This window comes from Struthio camelus, chromosome 23 (genome assembly GCF_040807025.1).
Source record: "Struthio camelus isolate bStrCam1 chromosome 23, bStrCam1.hap1, whole genome shotgun sequence".
Taxonomy (NCBI): Eukaryota; Metazoa; Chordata; class Aves; order Struthioniformes; family Struthionidae; genus Struthio; species Struthio camelus.
In genome coordinates this window covers 6,960,335-6,982,221 of record NC_090964.1, presented here as the reverse complement: position 1 = coordinate 6,982,221, position 21,887 = coordinate 6,960,335, and the positions used below count along the sequence as shown (strand labels likewise).

At 46.2% G+C, this 21,887-nt stretch overlaps 1 protein-coding gene and 1 long non-coding RNA gene across 10 annotated transcripts in view; one reads left to right on the top strand and one right to left on the bottom strand.

Moving 5' to 3' along the window:
• The window catches only part of RPS6KA1 (ribosomal protein S6 kinase A1), a 48,006-nt gene extending 37,898 nt beyond the window's left edge, over positions 1-10,108 (top strand). For all 9 annotated transcript variants that reach the window (XM_009682393.2, XM_068917158.1, XM_068917159.1 and 6 more), the window contains 15 exons: positions 223-260; positions 392-534; positions 981-1,051; positions 1,301-1,389; positions 1,611-1,675; positions 2,706-2,808; positions 3,119-3,246; positions 3,745-3,870; positions 4,339-4,428; positions 4,686-4,844; positions 5,071-5,232; positions 5,891-5,967; positions 6,144-6,261; positions 6,689-6,826; positions 7,150-10,108. In XM_009682393.2, the coding sequence (XP_009680688.1) occupies positions 223-260; positions 392-534; positions 981-1,051; positions 1,301-1,389; positions 1,611-1,675; positions 2,706-2,808; positions 3,119-3,246; positions 3,745-3,870; positions 4,339-4,428; positions 4,686-4,844; positions 5,071-5,232; positions 5,891-5,967; positions 6,144-6,261; positions 6,689-6,826; positions 7,150-7,272 (1,630 nt within the window). In that variant the 3' untranslated portion in view covers positions 7,273-10,108. The remainder of the gene's footprint in view (positions 1-222; positions 261-391; positions 535-980; positions 1,052-1,300; positions 1,390-1,610; positions 1,676-2,705; positions 2,809-3,118; positions 3,247-3,744; positions 3,871-4,338; positions 4,429-4,685; positions 4,845-5,070; positions 5,233-5,890; positions 5,968-6,143; positions 6,262-6,688; positions 6,827-7,149) is intronic.
• A 115-nt stretch (positions 10,109-10,223) lies between these two features.
• On the bottom strand, positions 10,224-16,991 carry LOC138062002 (uncharacterized). Its single transcript, XR_011135963.1, has 3 exons — positions 16,886-16,991; positions 16,067-16,453; positions 10,224-15,941 (listed from the first exon to the last, which is right to left on the bottom strand). It is a non-coding gene; the product is annotated as an uncharacterized lncRNA (long non-coding RNA).
• Between the last annotated feature and the right edge of the window lie 4,896 nt (positions 16,992-21,887).

The window sequence follows — 21,887 nt, the reverse complement described above, 5'->3', positions numbered from 1 at the left end:
ATTTGTTCAATGTGAAGGGGGGGGGTGTAGAAAGAAGGGGAGCTGCCCTTTCTCCTGTTCATGCCTTGATGATGGAGTTTAAAGCTTTGGGGTGGGAAGAGATAGTTAACTTTCTCCTTTGGAGTTTTGAGAGCATCTCTGACCAGCCTCCAAGGTATGTGCTGGTTCACATCAGCCTTTCTTACAGCTAATAACATCTTGCTTTTTTCACCTATGCTGTAGCATCCTCCTAGATGAAGAAGGGCACATCAAACTCACAGGTAAGAGACTCCACAAAAACCTTGTGCTCCAGCAAGCTTGGTTCTTGAAATGCGGAGGTTTACTTAGACTTCTCTGCTCAGTGTGATAGTCCAGAGGAGGTGGGCACATGCTAAGTTTTTCTCTTATGTAGATTTTGGCTTGAGTAAAGAAGCTATAGACCATGAGAAGAAAGCCTATTCCTTCTGTGGGACAGTGGAATACATGGCGCCAGAAGTTGTGAATCGTCAGGGCCACTCCCACAGCGCTGACTGGTGGTCATATGGGGTGTTAATGGTACGTACCAAACTAGTGTGTTTGGAAACTTGACTTCTTGGCAGCTGCTCTAGCCGTAGCTCTGAAATACCCTTGCATGATTCTGCATGTCTAGCAGATGCACTGACTTAAGGATATTCTCAAAGCTCCCTGAAAGGACTCTGTAAAAGGGTGTCCAGGCAGTGCAGGGATCCAGGCAGGAATGTGTTTCTCAGGGGATGCAGAGCTCCTGGGGCTGTTCCAGTGAGCACCTGGGACGTGCAGCGTGGGGTGGGTGGGTGTGGGTGGGTGCCCGTGTCAGCCCCCAGTGCTGGGATATTGGTTGTTGTGCGGATCTGGTGCCACCATCTGGCAGTCACTGAATCTCGGGGCTCCTGGAGGAGCAGGCACTGGCTCAAACATCTCCCTGCTGCAACCCTTAGACTTGCTGAGGCATGTGACCTCTCCTTGTTCTCTTTTTCTCCCAGTTTGAAATGCTCACCGGCTCACTGCCCTTCCAGGGAAAAGATCGTAAGGAGACGATGACCCTCATTCTCAAGTAAGCGAGTTTCTCTTCCATGTGTGTATACGAGGTGAGCTTGCTGCTCTTTCTCTGAGGTTGTTGCAACTTGGGGGTTCTCACAACTTGATGGCATTATTTAGCAAGTGTTTCTGTATCAAGAGCTAGTTTGAAGGTTGCAGTATAAATGCCAAACAGATTATTGTACTTTCAGGGGTGGAGGTGCTGCCGTCAGCTTGTGGCTTGACTTCTTTAAACCTATAACTGATTACATAACTTCCTTTCTAGAGCAAAGCTGGGCATGCCTCAGTTCCTGAGCTCTGAAGCACAGAGTCTCCTGCGAGCCCTTTTCAAAAGGAATCCAGCCAACAGATTAGGTAAGACATATTTTCTTTCTGAATATGCCTGATGCTCTACCTGGGCCTCTCAGATCCTAGTTGGTCAAGTGCATGTTCAGACTTGTGCTTGGTTAATTTGCTTGTTTCATTACGGCCAGGTTCCCCATAATATACCTGGTCACGCTGCATATGCGGTAGCAGCCTTCACTTGGTCAGTGGTCCTGCTCTAACATTATGCACTCCATGGGTGCATCTTCCAGGTTCTGGTCCAGATGGGGCAGAAGAGATAAAGCGCCATCCTTTCTACTCTACTATTGACTGGAATGTGAGTATCAGAAATTTAAGACCAAACTTCCGCACCACTCAGTGAAAGTAATGCAATTTTGCTGACTGCAATAATAGCACAATTGTGATGCTTGAAGTCTGACCAGTCGGCTGTAGGAGGGCTCCCAGTCCATGCTTCCAACTATTCTAGTAAACCTTCCGAAAACTAAAATTCCTGTTTGTCATGTGAATAACTGCTTAATACCCGAGTTGCTTATGATTTCACCTTGTCTTGAATTCATTCTCTCAAAAGAAAGGTGCAGGTTTTAATCTGGGGTTTGGCACAACAGGGATTGCCTTGCCCAGAATAGGAAAGACTGAGGAAAACTTTTCTGGGAAGGAAATACCTTGTTTCATCCATAGAAATAGTCTCAGGGCAGTAACTGAGCCTGCATTTCCAAATTAGTTTTGGCCAACTCCCTATTTTACCGTATAACCTAGTTCCTTTCCTGGATGGTTTCCCTTGTTTTGTAAGGGATTTTGAAGATCAGTCTTTTCGTGCTTTCAAGGCATCCAGCAAGTTACCAGAATGAACCTCCAGCAATGCTAGTAAGAATTATTTCATGTTTTTGCTTCAAGAAGCAATTTAAAAGGGAGACTTGTGGGGACACTGGGAGGCGAATGTTCTCCTAGGGCAATTTCTCTGGCTGTCCCTGGAGATGTGTGTCAGCAACACTTTAATGGGAGTCAGGAGGAGGTGGAAGAGCCTGGTGAGGTAAATACTTCACGGATACTACCTTTGAAGTAGGGAGGCAAGCTGCTTAGAGAGCACTTTTTTTGCCTTGATCAATATATGGTAGAAGGTAGAAACTCATGGCATTTCTCCATGGACTGACTCAAAAGCACCATACTGGCCCAGAAGTCTTCCCTCCAACTGCTGAGCTGTAGTTAAATGCTAAGCTGCAAAGTTGCTTCTAGTTTTTGCAAAATCTCTTTGTGGCCTCTCATTCCTAGCAAGTCTTTACACCCTTCTAAGTGCATATGAGAGCGTTGACCTATCAGAGCACTTTCAAGCTGTATTTGTTTTGCAGAAGCTGTATCGAAGGGAAATCAAACCACCTTTCAAGCCTGCAGTAGGCCAGCCAGATGACACCTTTTATTTTGACACAGAGTTTACGTCTCGTACACCAAAAGGTTTGTGCAAATTAATGCAGCCAAAGCTTCCTGTGTGAAGTTATACTGTATGGCTTAATATTTGTTTTGCCTATGCCAGCTGGGCTATGTCTTGCCTCCTTTTAGCACTGCCAGCTTCAGACAGTGGCAGCACTAAGGCAGAGGCCCAGTGGTACACGTGCAGGGTGTTTGTGAACGAACGCGGTGCTGTGCAGCGTGGCTCCTGTCTAGAATAGCCTAGAGAGGAGCCGTGGCTTCTGGGAAGTGAGGGAAAGGCTTCTGCTTCAGCTGGCCCAGCCCTCTTCAAGGTGCCTCTCAACTCCTGTTGCAGATTCCCCAGGCATCCCCCCAAGCGCAGGGGCCCATCAGCTCTTCCGCGGCTTCAGTTTCGTGGCGACTGGATTGATGGAGGACGGCAAGGTGAAACCTGCCCAGTCCCCTCTGAATTCGGTGGTACAGGTAAAAGTGGGGACCGAAGAGCGACTGTTCTGAGGTGCAGTAATGCCCCAGAGCCCAGCGTGGGTCTGCAGGACCTCAGTACTGTTTTGAGGAGAGCTTAAGTAAAGCCTTAGATGAGAGTCACTCTGTTTTGAATTCTTGCATCCTGTTGTTCTTTCACTGCTATTGATTGTCATGTGCAGAGGTCACTGGGGCACTTCGAATCTGTTTGCTTTCCTCTCCCTAGCTGGACCCATGCTAGTGGGAGGTCTGCACAAACGCCTGCGGGTTGGAAGGTGCCACAGAAATGCACCATGCTTAGATGCAGATAGTGTTAGCCTAGTGACCTATATTTGCCTTGTTCTCTTCTCCTCCCTCTCCCCAGCAGGGAGGAGAAGCTGTGGGATGCAGCAGACAGCCGTCTGTCAGTTCGTTCTGCGTTACAGTTGACTCATCGCATTGCACAAACCATTCCCTGAACTCTCCCATCTCATCTGTTCCTCTGCTCTCCTGTTGCAGCAGCTGCATGGCAAGAATGTCCAGTTCAACGATGGCTACGTGGTGAAGGAGGCGATCGGTGTTGGCTCCTACTCAGTGTGTAAACGCTGCATTCATAAAGCAACCAACATGGAGTATGCAGTCAAGGTCTGAGATTTACAATCTGAACTGAACTCTCCCGTTAGATTTCTGTTCATCCCTATAACGGCCAAAATAATATCCGGGAATGGAATCGCTTTCCCTGCTTGCGTGCGATCCGAGCGGACAATTTCTGTGCTGCTGCATGTATAGCTGTGCTAGCTTTCTTACCTAGGAATAGTGGGGAAGCAGCATTCTCCTTTCTCAAGGAGGGAGGACAGTGTTTCACCTTTCTCTGCCATGCTTGCCGTGGCTATGTTGTCACATCTTAATAAGCCAGACACAAAACTTTGGTGTTGGAGACGCATAACTGACAGAGCAGGCAGGAGATTTCTGGAGCTTATTGCTAAAGAGGGCAGGAGACAGGGAATGGATACAGTACAGTATCTCTGCAGTGTTCCAAATATTCAACTTATTTGCTGTGTCCTAGCCGCTTCCCCATCCAGTTGCGGATAATGCTTATCCGTACTCTTGCAGGTCATTGACAAGAGCAAGCGAGACCCGTCTGAGGAAATCGAAATCCTCCTGCGATATGGGCAGCATCCAAACATCATTACCTTGAAAGATGTGAGTGAATAACTTGTCACACGTGTTGGTTTAGGAAGTGCAGACTGGCCTACGGGAGGTCTGAATGCAGGCTGGCAACAGCTCTGGCACGTGCAACCTGGTGTTGCCGCTCATCGTGTTGCTCTGGGTTGGGGATACATCCGAGCAGCAGAGATCCACCTCTGCATTGTTGACTTCTGTCTGCTTCATAGTAGAACTACAAAAGGGAAGTCTGGGAAGCAGTTTTTGATTAACCCTCTCCATGTTTGCCTTGGTAGGTGTATGATGATGGGAAGTATGTGTATCTGGTGACTGAGCTGATGAGGGGAGGGGAGCTGCTGGATAAGATCCTCAGACAGAAATTTTTCTCGGAGAGGGAGGCCAGTTCTGTCCTGCATACGATCTGTAAAACGGTGGAGTATCTGCATTCTCAGGGGGTGAGTATGGGTCTGGTTACATCTGTTTCCCTAGGAAGCTGACGAGCCTTGCACTGCACTCCCTCTCCTCCGGAGAGCAACTGTGCTTGTCAGGACTATTGTTTCTCTCTGGCGTTGCTGTCTTGGCAAGGCAGATGTGGGGCCAGAGCAGGGGTTGAGTATCCTGATGCAGCGTCAGACCTTCGTCTGCTTGGTGTATGAGAGCAGCACTTTCTTTGCTCCGCAGGTGGTTCACAGGGACTTGAAACCCAGCAACATTCTCTATGTGGACGAGTCAGGAAACCCAGAAAGCATTCGCATTTGTGACTTTGGCTTTGCCAAGCAGCTGAGGGCTGAGAATGGCCTTCTCATGACTCCTTGTTATACTGCAAACTTTGTGGCACCTGAGGTAAGTGACTTACTGACTTGAGACTCTCCTGTAGCTCTCGCTTCTCTCCCCTAGACGGTGTTCTCATTCTGCACAGATAGGTCTGCCCAGTGCTTAAATGAAGCCTGCTCTGGCATATTCTGACTTGTAATCTGAAATTGCAGAAATACCAGCACTTGTGGTACTGAACAAATATGGGATCTCAAGCGCAGTTACAATGCGTTCTTCCAACTTGTACTGTACCTTATTCCTTCAGCTGCTAGGAGAGGGCCTGTGAAGGGCTGTGAGACTTTAGAATCCCACTGGTTTTGTAGGCTGTTTCTCTTCCTGATTAACTGACCTGTTAAAAGATGTGGTTTTATTTTCTCTTCAGCTATCTTGACGTGGGGGAAAGAAAAAGAAGTGGCACCCAATGGAGCACACATGCAGTGTCGCTGCACTGGAACATGGCTTCTTTCTCGCCTGTCATTTTGATGCACCTGGGGGGTTTCCTCTGTTCCATGAAACAAAAATCTGATTTGAATCCTGACCTTTAGTCCATGACCTTGCTATTCAGTGGGGCTCCAGAAGGAGCTTTGCATACAGACTGCATGCGGAGGTCAAGCCACTCTTCACAAGCTGAAACAAGCTCTGTGACAAGAACTGAACATGCTTTTTTTTCTTTGCTTATTCTGTTCAGGTACTAAAACGCCAAGGCTACGATGAGGGCTGTGACATCTGGAGCCTGGGAGTTCTCCTTTATACAATGCTAGCAGGGTAAGTGCCTCCCCGTCTCGTTGGAAGGTTACAGCTGGAGCTGTGATCACCTTGCTCTCAGACATGCTCTGCTGTGGCAGTTGGTACCTCTCCGTATCAGTCAGTGTTAACTGGGACCGGTCCCTAGCCCAGTAACAGGACAGCAACTCACATGCTCTTTTCTCTTCTCACCTCAGCTGCACTCCATTTGCAAACGGGCCCAGTGACACTCCAGAGGAGATCCTGACCCGAATAGGTGGGGGAAAGTTCTCTGTCAGTGGAGGCAATTGGGACACTATTTCTGAAACAGCCAAGGTATGATTTGCTATTCACCTGGGTAAATTCAAGGGTTGAGATCAAGCACGGCCAATTGCTGTGAGGCATGTTTAAAGCAGGTTGGGGAGGGAGGGCAGAAGAGGTAGGAGAAAAGCAGCAGTGTAGGTTCCACCCCATGTACGTCTCCCCTGCAGGCAGCTCAGCAGTGTGCCTCCGTCTGCTTTGTTTTAGTACTTGCCTTGAATATTTGTATGCAATGCCAATTTAGTGCTTGACCCGTGCCCAGCTTGTTGCTGTGGTGTACCTCCCAGACCCACTGCAAATGTATTTTATACACCAGGAGATTGATGTCTGGGGTCTTGAAACTCAGCCTCTGAATTTAAATTGTAAGTGTGGGGTGACAGTATTTTTTTTTATTTAAAGTATGAAGTCTTCTAAAGTCTAATTTTCCAAATGATCCCCTTAGGATCTGGTATCAAAGATGCTTCATGTAGATCCTCACCAGCGTCTAACAGCCAAACAGGTCCTGCAGCATCCGTGGATAACACAGAAGGATAGCTTACCTCAGAGCCAACTGAATCACCAGGACGTTCAGCTTGTAAAGGTACAAAGTCTGGGCTGGGTGTTCCTCTTGGATATCGAGCTCTTTGGAAAGCAGGGCTTCAGGTGGGGTAACAGTGGTGCAAGCAAAGCAGGATGCAAGGTTGTAGACCTCTGAGCTGGGCAATGTAAGGCAAGCTATTTTGGGGGGCAGGAAGACCTAGTAAGGTTCTTTGACTGCATCTCAGGAAGGGAGAAGCGTTAAAAAAAGGAGTGCTTCTGACTTCATTTATGGGCCAGGCTATTCTACTCCCTCATCTTGAAGAGTCATGAGTCTAATATACCTCTTCTACACCTAAATGACTTCTCTCATGCCTTCTCTCCAAGGGGGCAATGGCTGCCACATACTCTGCACTGAACAGCTCCAAGCCAAGCCCCCAGCTGAAGCCCATTGAATCATCCATTCTGGCACAGAGGCGGGTCAAGAAACTTCCTTCTACCACACTGTGAATTTTGGGCAGTCTGCAGCAGCACTGTGCAATGCAATCTACACCAGACTTTGCACGACCTAGTGAAGACAGGGGGCAGGAAACTGGGCAGTAAATGTCTGCAAAGGAGCTCCCTTGAGGACTTTTTCTGAAATCCACATCAAGGCCAAGTGCCTTTCTGCTTCTGAAAGACTGGCTCCTCTTTGTGTGGACTGATCTTTACTGAGAGAACGTCACTGTAAAACTTTTTTGAAGTGTAAATTGTCGATTTTTAAAGACATCCATCTGTGTATATGAGAACTAGAATGTATAACTGATGTCAAGGGGCACTAAAAAGCAGCTCTGATTCACCCTCTCCTTTGTAGGGCCAGATCTTTGTTGTAGCTGCATCATTTCTTGGAACTGATCTTCTCCAACGCCACTGCAGCTGGAAGACTGCATGATGTTTGGGTTTAGGCTTTGGGTTTTTCCTCCCCTGAAACTTTGTATGCCCTTCCCAAAGTCCAACTTGCAGACTCTTAGCCAGCAGCACTTGTGTTTGTAAAGAACTTCCCTCTCCTTCATTTTTTTTTGTGTATGTTCAGATTGTAAAGTCGATTTTTCAGACTCCATTTCTTCCCATCTCTTCTGCCCTCTCCCAAGCCACATGGCTGTTCTCCAAACAAAATAAACCAACTGTTTTCCAAACACTCCCTTAGACGATACGCTGTCCAGAATACCTGCTAGATTTGGCTCATTCCTTCCCCCACCTTCCCTTAGCAGGAATCTGTGAAGCAAACCATACTTCTTTTTAATTTAACTTTGTCCTACAGCTGGTAACTCAGGGTTTCTTTCTGAATTGTACAATAAACATGTCATTCAGTTGATGTTATTTTACTGACTGACTTTTAGCTGCAGAATAAGTGACCCTAGTCATTTCCCCCCTCTGTAATAAGGGGATAATGATTCTTGCCTGCCTTTTGAGAGATGTGCAAAGCTTTTTCATCTGTAGAGGTATGTCTGTCCTCCACAGCTGGCCCTCTGATGGGAAAATCAGCAGTAGTGTAGTAGGGCTGCATATTATGCTACCTTCTCTCGCGTTTAATACCTTGCTTTTATTTATTGGCTAAGGCAGTGATCAACAGGGAAGGTGGCAAGATGTAGACTGTGGAGAGGGAAACTTCTTACTCTCAAAAGACATCATAGTTTTAATAGAAACCAACGCTTGCAGGTGAACTGTGCTAGAAATAAATTCCTGATCCATTCTAACTTGCAGAGAATTGATAGAGCTCTCCTCGTTTACTGGTGGGCGTTTCCTGGGAGGATTAGAAGAACTATGGAGCCTGCAAGCACTCAAAAATGCAAAGCTTCTCCTGGGAATATCTGCTCCCTTTGGCTGGTCATATAGAGAGGGGGAACTTTCTTTTTGCCTTTCCCCTTTGCTTGGTCCCCGTAGACTCTGTAATAGAGAATTCCATTAAAAATTTTCTCAGAGATGTGCAGCTCTCTTCCTTCTCCTCCACCCTCACCCAGGCAGGTCCTGTTTTATTCCCAGTGAGAAGCTGAAGTAGTCAAGGGGTTTTTTTTTCCTATATTTATTCCAAGTATTGCCCTAGGTTTCAGTGCCCTCTAAGAGGAGAAGGCCGGTGTCAGTGCATGCTGTATCTTCTCCCTGGTATTGCCATAAACCCGCAGCAGAGCTGGTTTTAATCCTTTGCTGATAGTGGCAGAGCACATCTGATGCAGACATGCCCAGGGATGAAACTCTGCCAACCTGCCTGTGCTAGGTTAACTCTGTTGTACTTTGGGAATTAGCAAAAAAGTACGTTTCGGAGTGGCGTGAGTTGAACTGGAAGTGTTACTCCGCAGCCCATCACTTTCCTTGTGTCAACGTTAGAGGGTCTCACCCAGGATAACGAGACTTTTGTGCCGAAAGAAAAGGACCTGCGACTGCGGAGGCCCAGCGCTGGCCTTCAGCGGGGAGGGGGGGTCACTCCACTGTGTGAAATGCCTTCTTTAAAAATTCTTGCTTTCTCCTCTGGCACAATTTTTGTATTGATGCCAATGAACCTGCCTTACATTTACTACAACTGTGCAGTCACCCTCGTGCCAGCTATCCTTAATAAATATAACAATTAAACAGCTTCTTTTGGGAGCTTGGGTTCAGTCCCCTTGGGTGTTGTTGGGATTTAAGCAAACCCCTCCCAACAGTTTTAAAGAGTATTTCCTGCATTGCACTTCAAGAGTGGATTCTTAAAAGGTTAAATGGGTTTGACACATTGCTGGTGTTCACCACTCACTGTGAGCCTCCAAACAATACAGACCGGTCAGGATGGATCCTAAAACCAAATGTTTGTCCTGCTTGAATGGTAGCTTGCATGTTTGTGTGAAATTGTGAATGTTTTCAAGTTTTTAATCGGGATAAGCATAATACCCTTTGCTTAATCCTCCCTGTAATGGTGCTGGTGTGAGGCCAAGTAGCAACAACTCGAAGACATTTAGGATGACCAGATGCAGAGCGCTGTACACGTAAGGAGAACAGCCTGCAGTCACTACAGAAGCGGTGCTAGCAGTAAGCAACGCCTGGTGTGTAAGACCCCTCCACCGTGACTTTTTGAGTCAAGCCGGCTGCCTCACGGTGTTCAATCAGAGGAGCTTTCTGTATTCAGTTCAGCTGTATCTTCGTGGACCTACAACACTTTGGAGAACAGAGCGAACAAGAAGGGCTAAACCGTGCTTTCTGTGTTTTTAACCAAGTTGTTGCGAGTGATCCTTCCATAAGTAAAAATAAGTTTTGATTTTTAGTTCCAAATAATTAAGTGCTGTTATTTTTTTTAATTCCAGTGCTCAATAAAAATTGACTTACTGATCTCTCTGTTTATGAGAACTGTAGGTGTTTGTAATGGGTCAGGTGGGCCCCTTTGTTCCCGTTCTGATTTTGTCCTGACAGTCTTAAACCTTTCCCAAAATGCAGTTGGGACCAACTATTGTCATCTTAATTGAAATCACATTATTTGAGGGGCAAGTTGGGCCTACGTTGGGCTGGGTCCTTAAACCTTTTGAGGGGAGCTAGTAGATGTCTTACAGAAGACAAATGATCTGCTGGCATGAGAGTTCAAGTCATTCAGCTTTAACGTGGTACGAAGAGGATATGCAAGTTGCCTTCCCTCTTGATTTAAAAAAAGGGATGAAAATGCATTTAACTTTCATACATAAGGAACCCTTTAGAAGGAGAACTGCCTGTGTTATTTCAGGTTTTTAATGGTCAACTTGACCTCTAAGGTTTTTTCCTGTAAGTGGGTATGAAAGCTCAAGGGAGTAGAAATCCTGGAATCCAGTCTCCAGTAGCTGAGTCTACCTGGAATTAACCTATGTAGAAATATTATGCTAACCCCTAGGCATGGACCTTGAAAGTAATATTGAGTGTCTCTTCTTTCTTCATGTAATACAGCTTCCATAAAAGAAGGTTAAGCCTTCCTATTTTGGGGCATAAATCATCAGCTTTTTCTGTTGTGAAATTTGTTGCCCTGGCAGAAAGGCTGTTTTATAACCCCCTTCTCCCCTCTGTGTAGTCAGGCCTTCCTTGTCATGACGTGGTATTGACCTCTGCCAAATTAAACCGAGCAGAGATAAATGTATTTGGGCCTGATAGGTATTCACATCGTGATTATTTAGGCTGTCTTTAAAAAATGAAGGGCGGTAACCTTCTCAGCAAATGTCTTTTTTTTTTTTTCTCTTTTCTCTCAGTGAAATTTCACTGAGCAAACGATCCTCTCTTTTCAGTACTTTGGGCTGACTGATGCCAGCGTCATCGTCAAGTCCCCAGCTTCAAGTTAGTCCATGTAAAGTTCTTCTCCAGGCTTTTGTGGATTTGCGGATAGGTGGTGGAAAATGCGAGGCTGCGAATCGTGATGCTGTTTGCGGCACTGCTTGCCGCCCAGGCACCACCACCGCCTGGTGGCAACCACCTTTTCGGGAAGCAGAGGCTTAGGACGCAGCGACTGCAAGTGTGTTTGACGGTACGTGGGGCGGATGCTGTGCTTTCATGTAATGTTCAACGATTTAATCCCTCTTTTAAAGCAAAGCCAACATTAAAATATTTCAAGGTCTTCTTTTGCAAGTACATGGGGGGCTCTGAATAAAACCTTCATTCATGCTATGAAAGCTGGAGGTCCACTGCCATTCCATTTTCTTGCCTCTAGTTATTAAAACATCAAGCTGTCTTACTACTTAAGCTCAGCTAACTTGCTGCCTTCCTCCTTTTGTGTTGCACTGGAACACCTGCCATTCATACTAATTCTACTCTGGAGGGAAACTCCCGTTCAGATATGCTTGTCTGAAAATAAATTGACATGTAAAAGGTCTCTTTTGTCGAGAAGTGTATGTAAAGTGCTGGGGTAAGAAGCTGATCGCTTACAAAAGGAGCCCCTGACTCTTTAAACGATGCGTGGGGAGGGGGTTACAAATGTTAAATATGGCAGAGGATGTTGTAAAGGGGCTGCTGCGATAGGACTAAAGCAGACTTGCACAGCTGTAGCCTCTGATTTTTACTAGACTTTAAGACTCTGACAGGTTTGGTTTTTTTTTTTTTTGATAAACTTGAGATGGTTAAAAACACTATATTGTCTCCGGGTGAGCGGTTGGACTCCACAGGCACTCATTTTGAAAAAAAACTCTTTTTTTTTTTAAGAAAAAGTGTTGTTGTTAAGAATACTTGTCTGCTTGTTATGACCTGCAACAAAAACCGAGAGGGTTGGTGGTGAGTACTTTGGCTGAGATGTTTAATGAACTCCAGGGCTTGGTTGTTTTTCTTGGGATGAAAATATGCCTCATTTTCAGTTAGAAAGCAGTAAAAGAAACCTTGGTTAGAGTATTTATTCTATCGTGCAGGCAGCAGTGTGAGACAGCAAAAGACAAATATTTTGATTTTTTGACAGAAAGAAAGATTTCCATTGAGCTGCTCATACCCTGTGGGGTCTATGACTCTCTTTTAAGAAAAAGTTTTTAAGCAGGTTCTTCGGGTCAGGTTGTCGGGGCCGGGGGGGAGGATGACACTGCTTAGAAACCAGCTAAACACTGAAAAGATAGAAACAGAGTGACTGCAGGAAGGCGTCATGCGCACGAAACTTTTTCCAGTGATGACCACCCTGAGCAAAACCTCAAAACGGGAGCAACTCTGGGGATACCGTGGCTGCAGATCGAGATTTAGGTTTTGTGGCGTAGGACTGGCTGAATCTGGTAGCACTGCTAAATCTCTGCCGCTCGCTGGCTTTCTAGATCCTCTAGCGAAGAAATAATTTGCTTCCTAATTAAGACCAAGACGAAATACGTTAAGGGCTTGAAAGAACAGAAGTGAAAGAAAAGTGCCAATTACACAAACCTTTCCGTATTAACCGTTTGTCACTTCTAGGTTATCAAACAAGCGCAAACTCGTGTGTGATGGTTAGCTCAAATGCTGTCTTATTTTTAAACAGCAGATGGTGTTATAAACCTATAACAGGTGGAACCTCTTCAGTTTTATGTGCGAGATTAGAAGTAACAGCAATTTCTCTTCTCCCTAGGGGTAGTTCCTTCACGAGATAAGCAGCAAGCTGGTCAGCTACTTAGATATTTATTACAGAAGGAAAAACTTTTGAATGGCACATGTTCATATGAAAGAAAGTAATTTTGGTTTGACTTCTTCTGTTTATAATAAAAGCAATCTGGTAATGTTCATAATCCTCTGTTAACAGCTCTGGAAGAGAGATGGAGGGGGGAGGAATGAGCTGTTTGCTCGTGTGCCTCAAAATCCTGCTCCAATCTGCTGTAGCCTGTTGGTTTCTTGGGTATGATAATAGCACTTCACATGCTTTAAGTGTTTTATGAACATTTAATTACTCCAGCATTTGACTCAAAGCCAGAAATCTCTCATTCGTCTGCATCTTGCAAAGTTTGCGAGAATAATCTTCAAATTACAGAATTACAGGAAGGGTTGAGTTCAAACGTCACTTAAGGAACCCGCCGTTGGTTGAGATGTGTTAGCAGCGCCTGCGTTTGCTTCCAGACTTGCACAGTGAATTACTTCTAAAGAACTGGAAATGTTAAAACATTTTAGAACACATATGGATCGGAGGATTTGCCGGTATCCGGGGATAGGGAGCTGCGTATCAACCATATTGGGGAAGTGATTGCTGAAGTCTCATCAGCCTGTGCTGTAGGACCTTCTAAAGCAGCCAGGGTTTCAGTTATGTTTGGACTTAGAGTCGTGTTTGATTCCCAGGCTCCATAGTGTCCTCTGCTGCTCTAAGTAGTAGGAAAAAGATTATGTGTTAAAAGTCACTTTTTCCCCCAACTACCTGTAACTGTGACATGTCTTCCCCACCCCAACCTTCAGTTCTATTTTTTTTAAAAACGGAGAGAAACGCAGGCTTACAAAATGACTTTTCTGCTGTCCCATCAGCACACCTGAAGCCAGAGTTGTCCAAAGTGTCTCTAGCAGACGCTGACTTGCTCAGCCCCGTGTCTCTGGGGCTGCAGGGAAGTCTGCAGCAGTAATGGATTTTGTGACATCAAGTGGAAGTAGTAACTAAAGATAAAAAAGCTTGTGTTGGATTAATAATTTCTATCTAACCAGCTGCCTCTTTCACCAACTCTCTTTTCCACCATGAACCATGCATGCTTTTGAGCCAAATCTTTTGCTCCTCAAATGTGTATGCTTATAAGTAGTTAATCCATTTTGGATAAATTCATATTTCAAGAAGAGTCAATGCAGCGGGCTAGCACAGAGTAGGGTTATTCTGTACAGCAGGTTCTTAAAGGCAGGCTTGGTGTGTAATAATAAAAATCGCTTACGTCCCATAAAAAAGGAAAGCGATTTCTTGGCTAACACTATTTGTATCCTCATGAGTGAATGCAAATTGCTGTTTCTGCTCAGGGTAGGAAGCCCGTACGAGAAGTTGTTTCTCTGTGAGCAACCTCTGAGTGAGAGGGCTCTGATCTCACTGTCTTATGAGGGCTTATTCTGAACTGTAGAGGAGCATCTCAGCAGAAAAATGAGGCCTGCAACTGATAACAACGCTCTGCGTTTAGACATTTCCAGTCTTTTTTGTAATTCTGAAGACATATTTTGAGCACAGCTTTAATAAATGTCACTGCCGGCAATTAGATCCTTCTGGACTAGACACATCACTGATTTCCAAGCCCTGAATCACTTGCTACTACGCTCTCGCTCCGTTCAGTGAGTTTGGAGCGCACGATGAACAGCGACTCATGAAGTAAAAGAGGAGTCCCCTTCCCCGCGCCGTCTCAAGAAGGGGTAGGGAGCGCTTCTGATGTTTCATTAAAGCTGGCTTTTCTCCTTGTGGCAGCGCAGATTTAATCAGACCCGGCTCCCAGTTCCAGCTGCTGGGCTTGCACACTCTGCTCCGTGCGCTGGGTGCGCTTCTAATTACGAAGGCAATTCCCATGGATACCAAGAAGAATTGTCCGTACTGGCAAAAATGATCCCAGCTGGGAAAACGGTGAAGGAAAATGTGTTGAAATATTCAGGAAGAGATTTCAAAAGTTTCTGGAGATATAAGTGAAAAATATTTGTGGTGTTATTGCACCCCAATGCGCAATTCTTCATTGTTTTAAAATTGAGACGCAGGCTGTTTTCAGTCCGGTTTACAAGAGTTAATCCAGAGCTACTGACTTTTTTGCTAGCGGAGGACTTAGGAGCATAGCGAAGCAGAATTTGGCCCCCTTTGTTATCTGTGCCCGCTTGGGATTGCTCCACCACCCTTGCTTTTGCAGCCCTCCACGTTTTCGCCGCTCAGATAGACAGCATGAGAAGTATTTTTTCACGAAAATGGCAAACAGTTTTCTGTTCCCGTAAAGGCAACACCCTGGGTGAGGCAACACGCTCTCCTGGGGCAGACACCCACTGAAAGGCTGGTAAATCTGGTTCCATTAGCAGCGCTGATGCCGATATATGTGACTTTGGGAAGTTACTCCCCTTCCTTTGTGCCTCATTCTTTTGAGATGTATGAATTTAAATAACTTATTTTTGTATGAATGAATATTGGAAGGATATATTCAAGTAAAAAGAACAGTCCCCCAAAAGAAGAGAGGAAAACACCTAGTCAAGCACTGTTCGAATGCAGAACAAGAAACAAGCACAATTTAATATTATTTTGTAATTGTTCAGCTGCGAGGCCTTGTGTTCAAATTGCCTGGAGAACATTTGTATTTTTTATTTAAATGTGTGAATTAAAAAAAAAAATCTTTTTGTGGGTTTTTCATTTAGGATTTGTTTAGAGGCGGGTTTTTTTTTTTTTTTGAACATCCTAATCAACTGTACAACAGTTGTAACTTGTATTTATTCCATTAACATATCTCCAGCAGGAGCTCAGACACTTTTGAAGATGTTTCTAGCTAATACAAACACCCAGAACCGGAAAAGCTGCAGCAGTATTAGGTTGGATTTCCATCTCTTTTTCATCCAGGGCACCTGCTCCCCTTTCCCTCCCCCCAGTCCTCCCAGCTGTCTGTCTGTCTCATTTATGTCAATTAGGGATTCAATGCTGCCTGATTTAATTGGCCTGACTTTCCCCTCTCCTGGAAACCCGAGCGGAGAGAGGGCGCGCAGGCGGCTCTCCGGGCCGGCCGGCGGGCGAAGGCGGCTCTCGCGGCGGGCAGGGCTGGGACTCGTTTGCGGAGCATAATAACCTGCTTGTTACCGTCCACCAGGACCTGCAAGAGAAAGGTTGGCGACCCCCAAATGGGGATGGGACCCGGACAACGACATCATTTTAAAACTTTGGAGGGGGCTGGTGCAGGCGAGTCGGTGAGGAATCTGTGCAAGCGGTGGCTCTCACCTTGGGTTGGTTTTTTTTGGGCGCCCTTCAGAGAGGGCGGTGGTTGCTCTCTGAGCTGAAGCTGGGTCCTCTTAGGATGGCAGAACTCCCTCTGACCCCAGGCGCGGCGGTCGCGTCCTTCCTCCCGCGCCGCTCGCCGCCAGCGAAGGCGGCCCAGGGCCGGCCCCGTCGCCCGTGGGGCTGGGATGAAGCCTCCGCGCACCCTCCGGGCGGCGGGGGCCAGACCCGACCCACCGCTGCTCCTCGCTCGCCTTCCCCTGACGGACTCCCAGGCCCTCCTTCACCTCGCGGAAGGAAGGAGGGTTTCCGCAGCCGCTGGCCCGCGGCCGCGCACACCTTAACACGGCAACAGTACCATCTAGTGACTTTGACTTCAGACAACGACAGCTAAGAAGGAGAAAAGGAAACCTGTGAACGAGCGGGGCCGAGCGCAGCCCCGGTTCTGCTCACCCTGATTTCGGAAAGGAGCCTCGCCTGCGCTGCCGCGGCCTCCCCCTCAGCGGGCAAAGCCCGGTTTTACCTCCCGGCTGGACCCAGCCCTGACCCACGCTCCCCCTGCTGGCGATGAACCTTTTTTTTTTTTAATATGTTTGCAGCTTTACGCACCACCTCGCACGTCAGCTCCTTGCAAACGCGTAACCCCAAATTTGGGGCTTCCTCAGTCCCAATAAATACGCACCTTCTCACTGGGAAGAGACACGGGTAAAATCATGGATTAGAAACGCAAAATGAAAGGAGAAAAAAAAAAAAAAAAACAAAACCAGTTCCATTCGGAACATCGAAAAGAGGCCCCAAACTTTGCATAACGTATGTACAAACCTTCGCCAAGCCGAGCTGGGAGTACATCCTCGCCCTCACGGCCGGAGGGAGGAAACCACATCGGAGCGTTCCTTCCGCCGCCGAAGGACGCGCGTCCCGAGCGGGGCGCTACGCCTCGCGCGGCAGGACGAGCCCCGGAGGAAGCTGCTTGGCCCAGGCGTCGTTTTCGAGTTGCCACCTTAACGACAGGCCGGAGGACGAGCTGCGCTCAAGGGGGCAACTTTTTCACAACTGCTTTACAACACCCTTTTCCCAGTTCAGAGGCTTTTACCGTGTGCCTGAAGCGCACGGGATGCAAGAGAGGTGGCAGGGAACATCATACTGTGGAACTTAAATGCTTAAATATTATACGAAGGCTATTAAATGCCATCAGTGCTTCCGCAAGAAATTGCTTCGCTGTCTGATCGAACGCGTTTTTCCCCCTCCACACCCCGCTTTGCTATGGCGAGCGCCGCTCTGCCCGCAGTCCAGCCGGCCTTGCTCGTGGGCTGATGGGTGCCTGACAATTTTCTGGTTTCAAATTAAACAGAAAACTAAATTAGCAAATTAATTGTTTGCCATGTTTTTCCTGGGTCCCCATCAGCTGCCGCAGGACCCGCAGCCAATCCAGGGCCCCTCTCAGCAGTCCCGAGCAGGAGGTGGAGCTCCGCGCCGGGTCCTGCTATCTACCAAGTGTCAGTCATGTTAATTTTAAATTACTTTTGTACAGCTTGGTGTCAAAACGATTAAAGCATGAAAAGAAAAACTGAACTAGAGAGAGGGAAGGGGGGGTAGAGAGAGAATGAATAATTTACCTTGCGTTTACAGCAAGGACACTTAGGTTTCTCCAGCTCCTCAACTCTGAGATGCTGAAACTTTTCTTTCCTGCTCTCTAACGTGCCCTGGGCTATGTCTTCCGAGCAGGTGCTCTGGGTCCTCGCAGGCTGCGAGGGGCAATAGCTGCTTACAGCATAAAGCCATGATACTGTCTCAGTTTCTTCCCAGATGAGACTTTGCTCTGCGCGGCGTTCACCATTTGTGGCGATCGCCAACGCAAGCCGACAAAGCCACCCACCCACACGCACACGTTTTCTCCCCTTCTCGGCGCTCCGCTCCCCACTGGGTTTACTCCTTAACCTGCACATCCTGTGCTGGGTAATTATATACTCAGAAAATATATAAACGTGCAATCAGATGCTGCCTGAAGTGTGCAAGGCGAATTAGTGTCTTGTCGGGTTCCTTCAGGCGCGCATAAAGTGTCTTGCGTAGGGCCGCACTGTGACATCCCTGCGGCTCCCTGCATCCTACCGTTATGCTTTTGGGGATGGAGCGTGCTTTCGTGTCGCTTCCATCCACTGCTTCGCTCTCTTTCAAGCTACTGAGCGATGCAATCAGCAGTCACTGAAATAGTCTAAATCGACCGAGGCCAGGAGAACAGTGACAAGATTTGGGAAGAGTGCAAGTTCACCTGAAAAGTTAAAAAAAGACAAGTTGAGCCACTTCCGCTAGTGTTTACTGTGTCTTTGGAATTATACACAGGAGCGTTTTTCCACCCATTAAAAGAAAGAGCGTAAGTATTTTGAATTGTTTTTAGCTTGAGGGACTACAAATTGCAACAAAGTGTCTTCTACAGAAGATTGGCAGTAGGGTAACGGAGACGTTTGGGAAATGCAAGAGACTGTGTCCTCAAGCGTAATGCATCTTGCAGGATACGTGCGTGGGCTTGAACTGATTTGTCAAGGAAACAATTCTGTTAATGTGTGTCTTCTGAAAAATAAGCATATTGCCTTGGCAAGTTCTGCTCCTTGGTGCTACCTTTGTGCTCGCTTTCCTCAGCAGCCACAGAGAGGAGACACTTGTCTCTTCTAACTCTGCTTGACCCCTTTTGTCACCAGGATTAACGCAGCCATGCCAAGTCCCAAACAGGTCGTGCGACTGGCTGAAAAGCGCTCTTGAAACGTGCTCTTCCGAAAGTTCTTGCCCAACTTCTTCAACGTGTTTGCTTTGGCTCCGTCATCTCCGCATCTCCTAATCCTCACGGCTATAGCTCCTGCGACCTGCAGCCAGCGAGAGGTGGGAAGGTGAACGGAGACACCCGCGACTGCATCCGCACAGCTGATGCATTTGAGCAAACTCTGCCGTCCCGTTGTCCCCAGTGTTTGTGTTGCCTCAACTTGGAGCATGGAAATGCCCTATTTTTGCAGAGTTTAGGAACTGTGACTAGGCTACAGCGTTGCACAGGCTTCAGCTTAAGCATGCAGGCATGGAAACCTTTCTTTCGTTAACAGTGGGATTCCCTTCACATGGCCATGTTTCTTCAGCTGCTGGCTCACAAATAAATCATTTAACTGACTTTTTTTTTTTCCTTTCCTATTTGGGAAGCTCCTGTAAACTCCTCTGCCAGAGGCCTAGCAGGAGGCTCGAAGGATGAAGAGAATAGTCTCTTCCAGTATAAGATAAATCAGTAATATCACTTCAGAGGTACCGTGTGGGAGCACTGAGCGCTCCAGTCTGATAGCCACAGCTTTCCTTCTTTAATGTGTGCTTAGTGCTAAAACAGCAGCTACATAAAACTAACACCTTTTTTACTAGGTTCTGTAGTCCAGATTCAGAATGATCTCTGCTCACATGAAGAACTTTTTACATAAAAAGCACTTTCAGCTAGAATGCCAAAAATACAGGTACAAAAACTACAACTGATGCAGTATTGTTTTTTTAATGAAACACAAGTCTCAACCATTTCATCTTTTTCTTTTTCCTAATCAAGCAAGATTGCCCTTCTGCTTGGCACTGAGGAGCTAACGCAATAGCAGGAGAGGGATTTGTATTTGATCTATTATCAACGCTACAGTTAAATCAATTCCAATTGCAAAATCTTTACGTATCGGTTATGAATCAGTTTTCGGTTCTAAATTGTCTGCAGGCCTAGCAATTAACATTATTGTTAACTAAACAAGCTTCACACATTGAATGCTTCATTAACACTTGATCACAGAACCCCAAACTTGTCAAAGGGTCTCTTTACCCCTTAAAGAGCCACGCGCTGAGGGTTCCTTTGCTGAACCGAGAGCGTGGGAGGTACCGTTTTCAGGAATCACTAAAAATATTCAAGTGGTTAATATTAAAGTGGTCAATACTAGAGTGGTTTCCATAAAAACAGGAAGACAAACAGTAACTTACTCAGACTAGCGCACGCTAAATGGACACTTAGGAGTAAAACATATTGCCTCAATTAAGAGTTCGTGAAATCAAGGCGCTGTAGAGATTTTTTTCCCCTCCAGTGCTTGCATCTCCTGCAACTGGACAGTAAGAATTTGAGTTCTTCATTTTAATCTATTGGGATTTTTTTAGCCTTCTGACAATCGTCTCACTGGTCATTTAAACTACCTACCAGGCGATGTACAGCTTTTTAGTCCAGACTATTGAATAAATTCTTTATCGGTAGACCCTTTATCCCCTTGAAGTATCCTAGAGGATTTATACTAATGGGGCATGTAGACAGAGTGGCATTTTCCTATCTCCTGCTATCTAAACGGAAAATTGCAATTATGCCAAAACAACTAACATCAGAATCTGGTGCACTATTGGCTTTTCAATAGAGGCTGTTTATTAGCTTTCCCTAGGACCTGCCTTTTTTATTGAGGGAAAAAACAAGAATCCGAAAGCAATCGGTTCGCAGCCAAAGGTTTTTGAAGAAGTTGTTTTTAATTTGCTGACTTGCTCCAAGGAAAGCTGTCTGTGTGCAGATTCATAGATCTGTTTATGAGTAATCAGCAAGCTTTTGTGTTTTAATATTTTGATGGTAGAAGGAAAGCAGTGTAAGACTGACAGAATAAATACATATATTTACAAGATGTTCTGTACTGATCATAATACAAAGATCAACATAGTAAAAGTGCAACGAAGAGAGTGACTAACTAGAAGTCAGATACTAAAAGGGACCTCCGGCTTAATATAGAGCATAGATCATCTTTAAGTGACCAGTGCTGGACGAGCTTACGCTCATTAGATGCTTCTCTCCTTGTCCTGAAAATTCTTACGAGCTGAAGGCTGGAGTTTCCAATATGCCCCGAACTACTTAATTTAAAGCAATAAACAACGTAGGAGACAGTAACTTCAAAGAGATCAGCAGGTCTAGGCCAACTGGGTCTTCTTAACCCTTCACCCTCAATTTACATGTGGATTTTATGTTTGTAAATGAGCCCACATACAAACTTAGAGACCGGTGATAAGGAAATGGAGGTTTGTTAAAGGTGCTGGGCATCCAGAACTCGCAAAATTTCTGTGGAAATGCTTGCTTGCTAACAGCATGTGTGGGCACCTACTCGCCATAATTAATCTTTCTCTTCCACATAATTTCATTACCTGGTGCCTGTTTCACTGAGTGCAACCCCACCATCGCTGAAACGCACAGACGCAGTGGAAGGTTTTTCTAATGTCAAGAGCTATGGGAACAGGCAGAGCTGGGGAGACCCGGCAACAAGCTAGAGGACTCGGCGCAAGTCAGGTCTGCAGCTGTTAGGCAGAGTCACCGGCGTCGGTACCTAACGAACCGTACGGTATTTATCGATGCTGCGTGTACTTGTCTTCACCTTACGGCCATTCATCAGCGGCCTCGCTTTCCTCTCCTGTTTTTCTCCTTCAGCTTTTGTGGCTTACCTGCACTTTGCATTTTTATTCTTGTCTCGTTACTAGGGTGTGCTAGTGCCTGTACTGAGGACCCCGGAGCCCTCCGATTTGCAGGTATCCTTTAGCTGGATGTAATGGGAAGGGGTTTTAGCGCCTTCGGAAGAAAGTCTCTCTTGTTTGGGACTGAGGGGAACAGAAGTGGATTCACAACCAGGAATAAAGAATAACCTATTGTATTCAAAGTGAGAAAAACCCACACAGGTGTGAGAGCTGGTTTCATTTGTTAAATTTCTCCAGCAAAGGAGAGTCACGTGGGTTTCTCATTTGACATCTAAAGTAGGGAAATCTGCGCCTGAGGAGGACCCAACCCTCAAAGTTCATGGGGGGAAAAGGG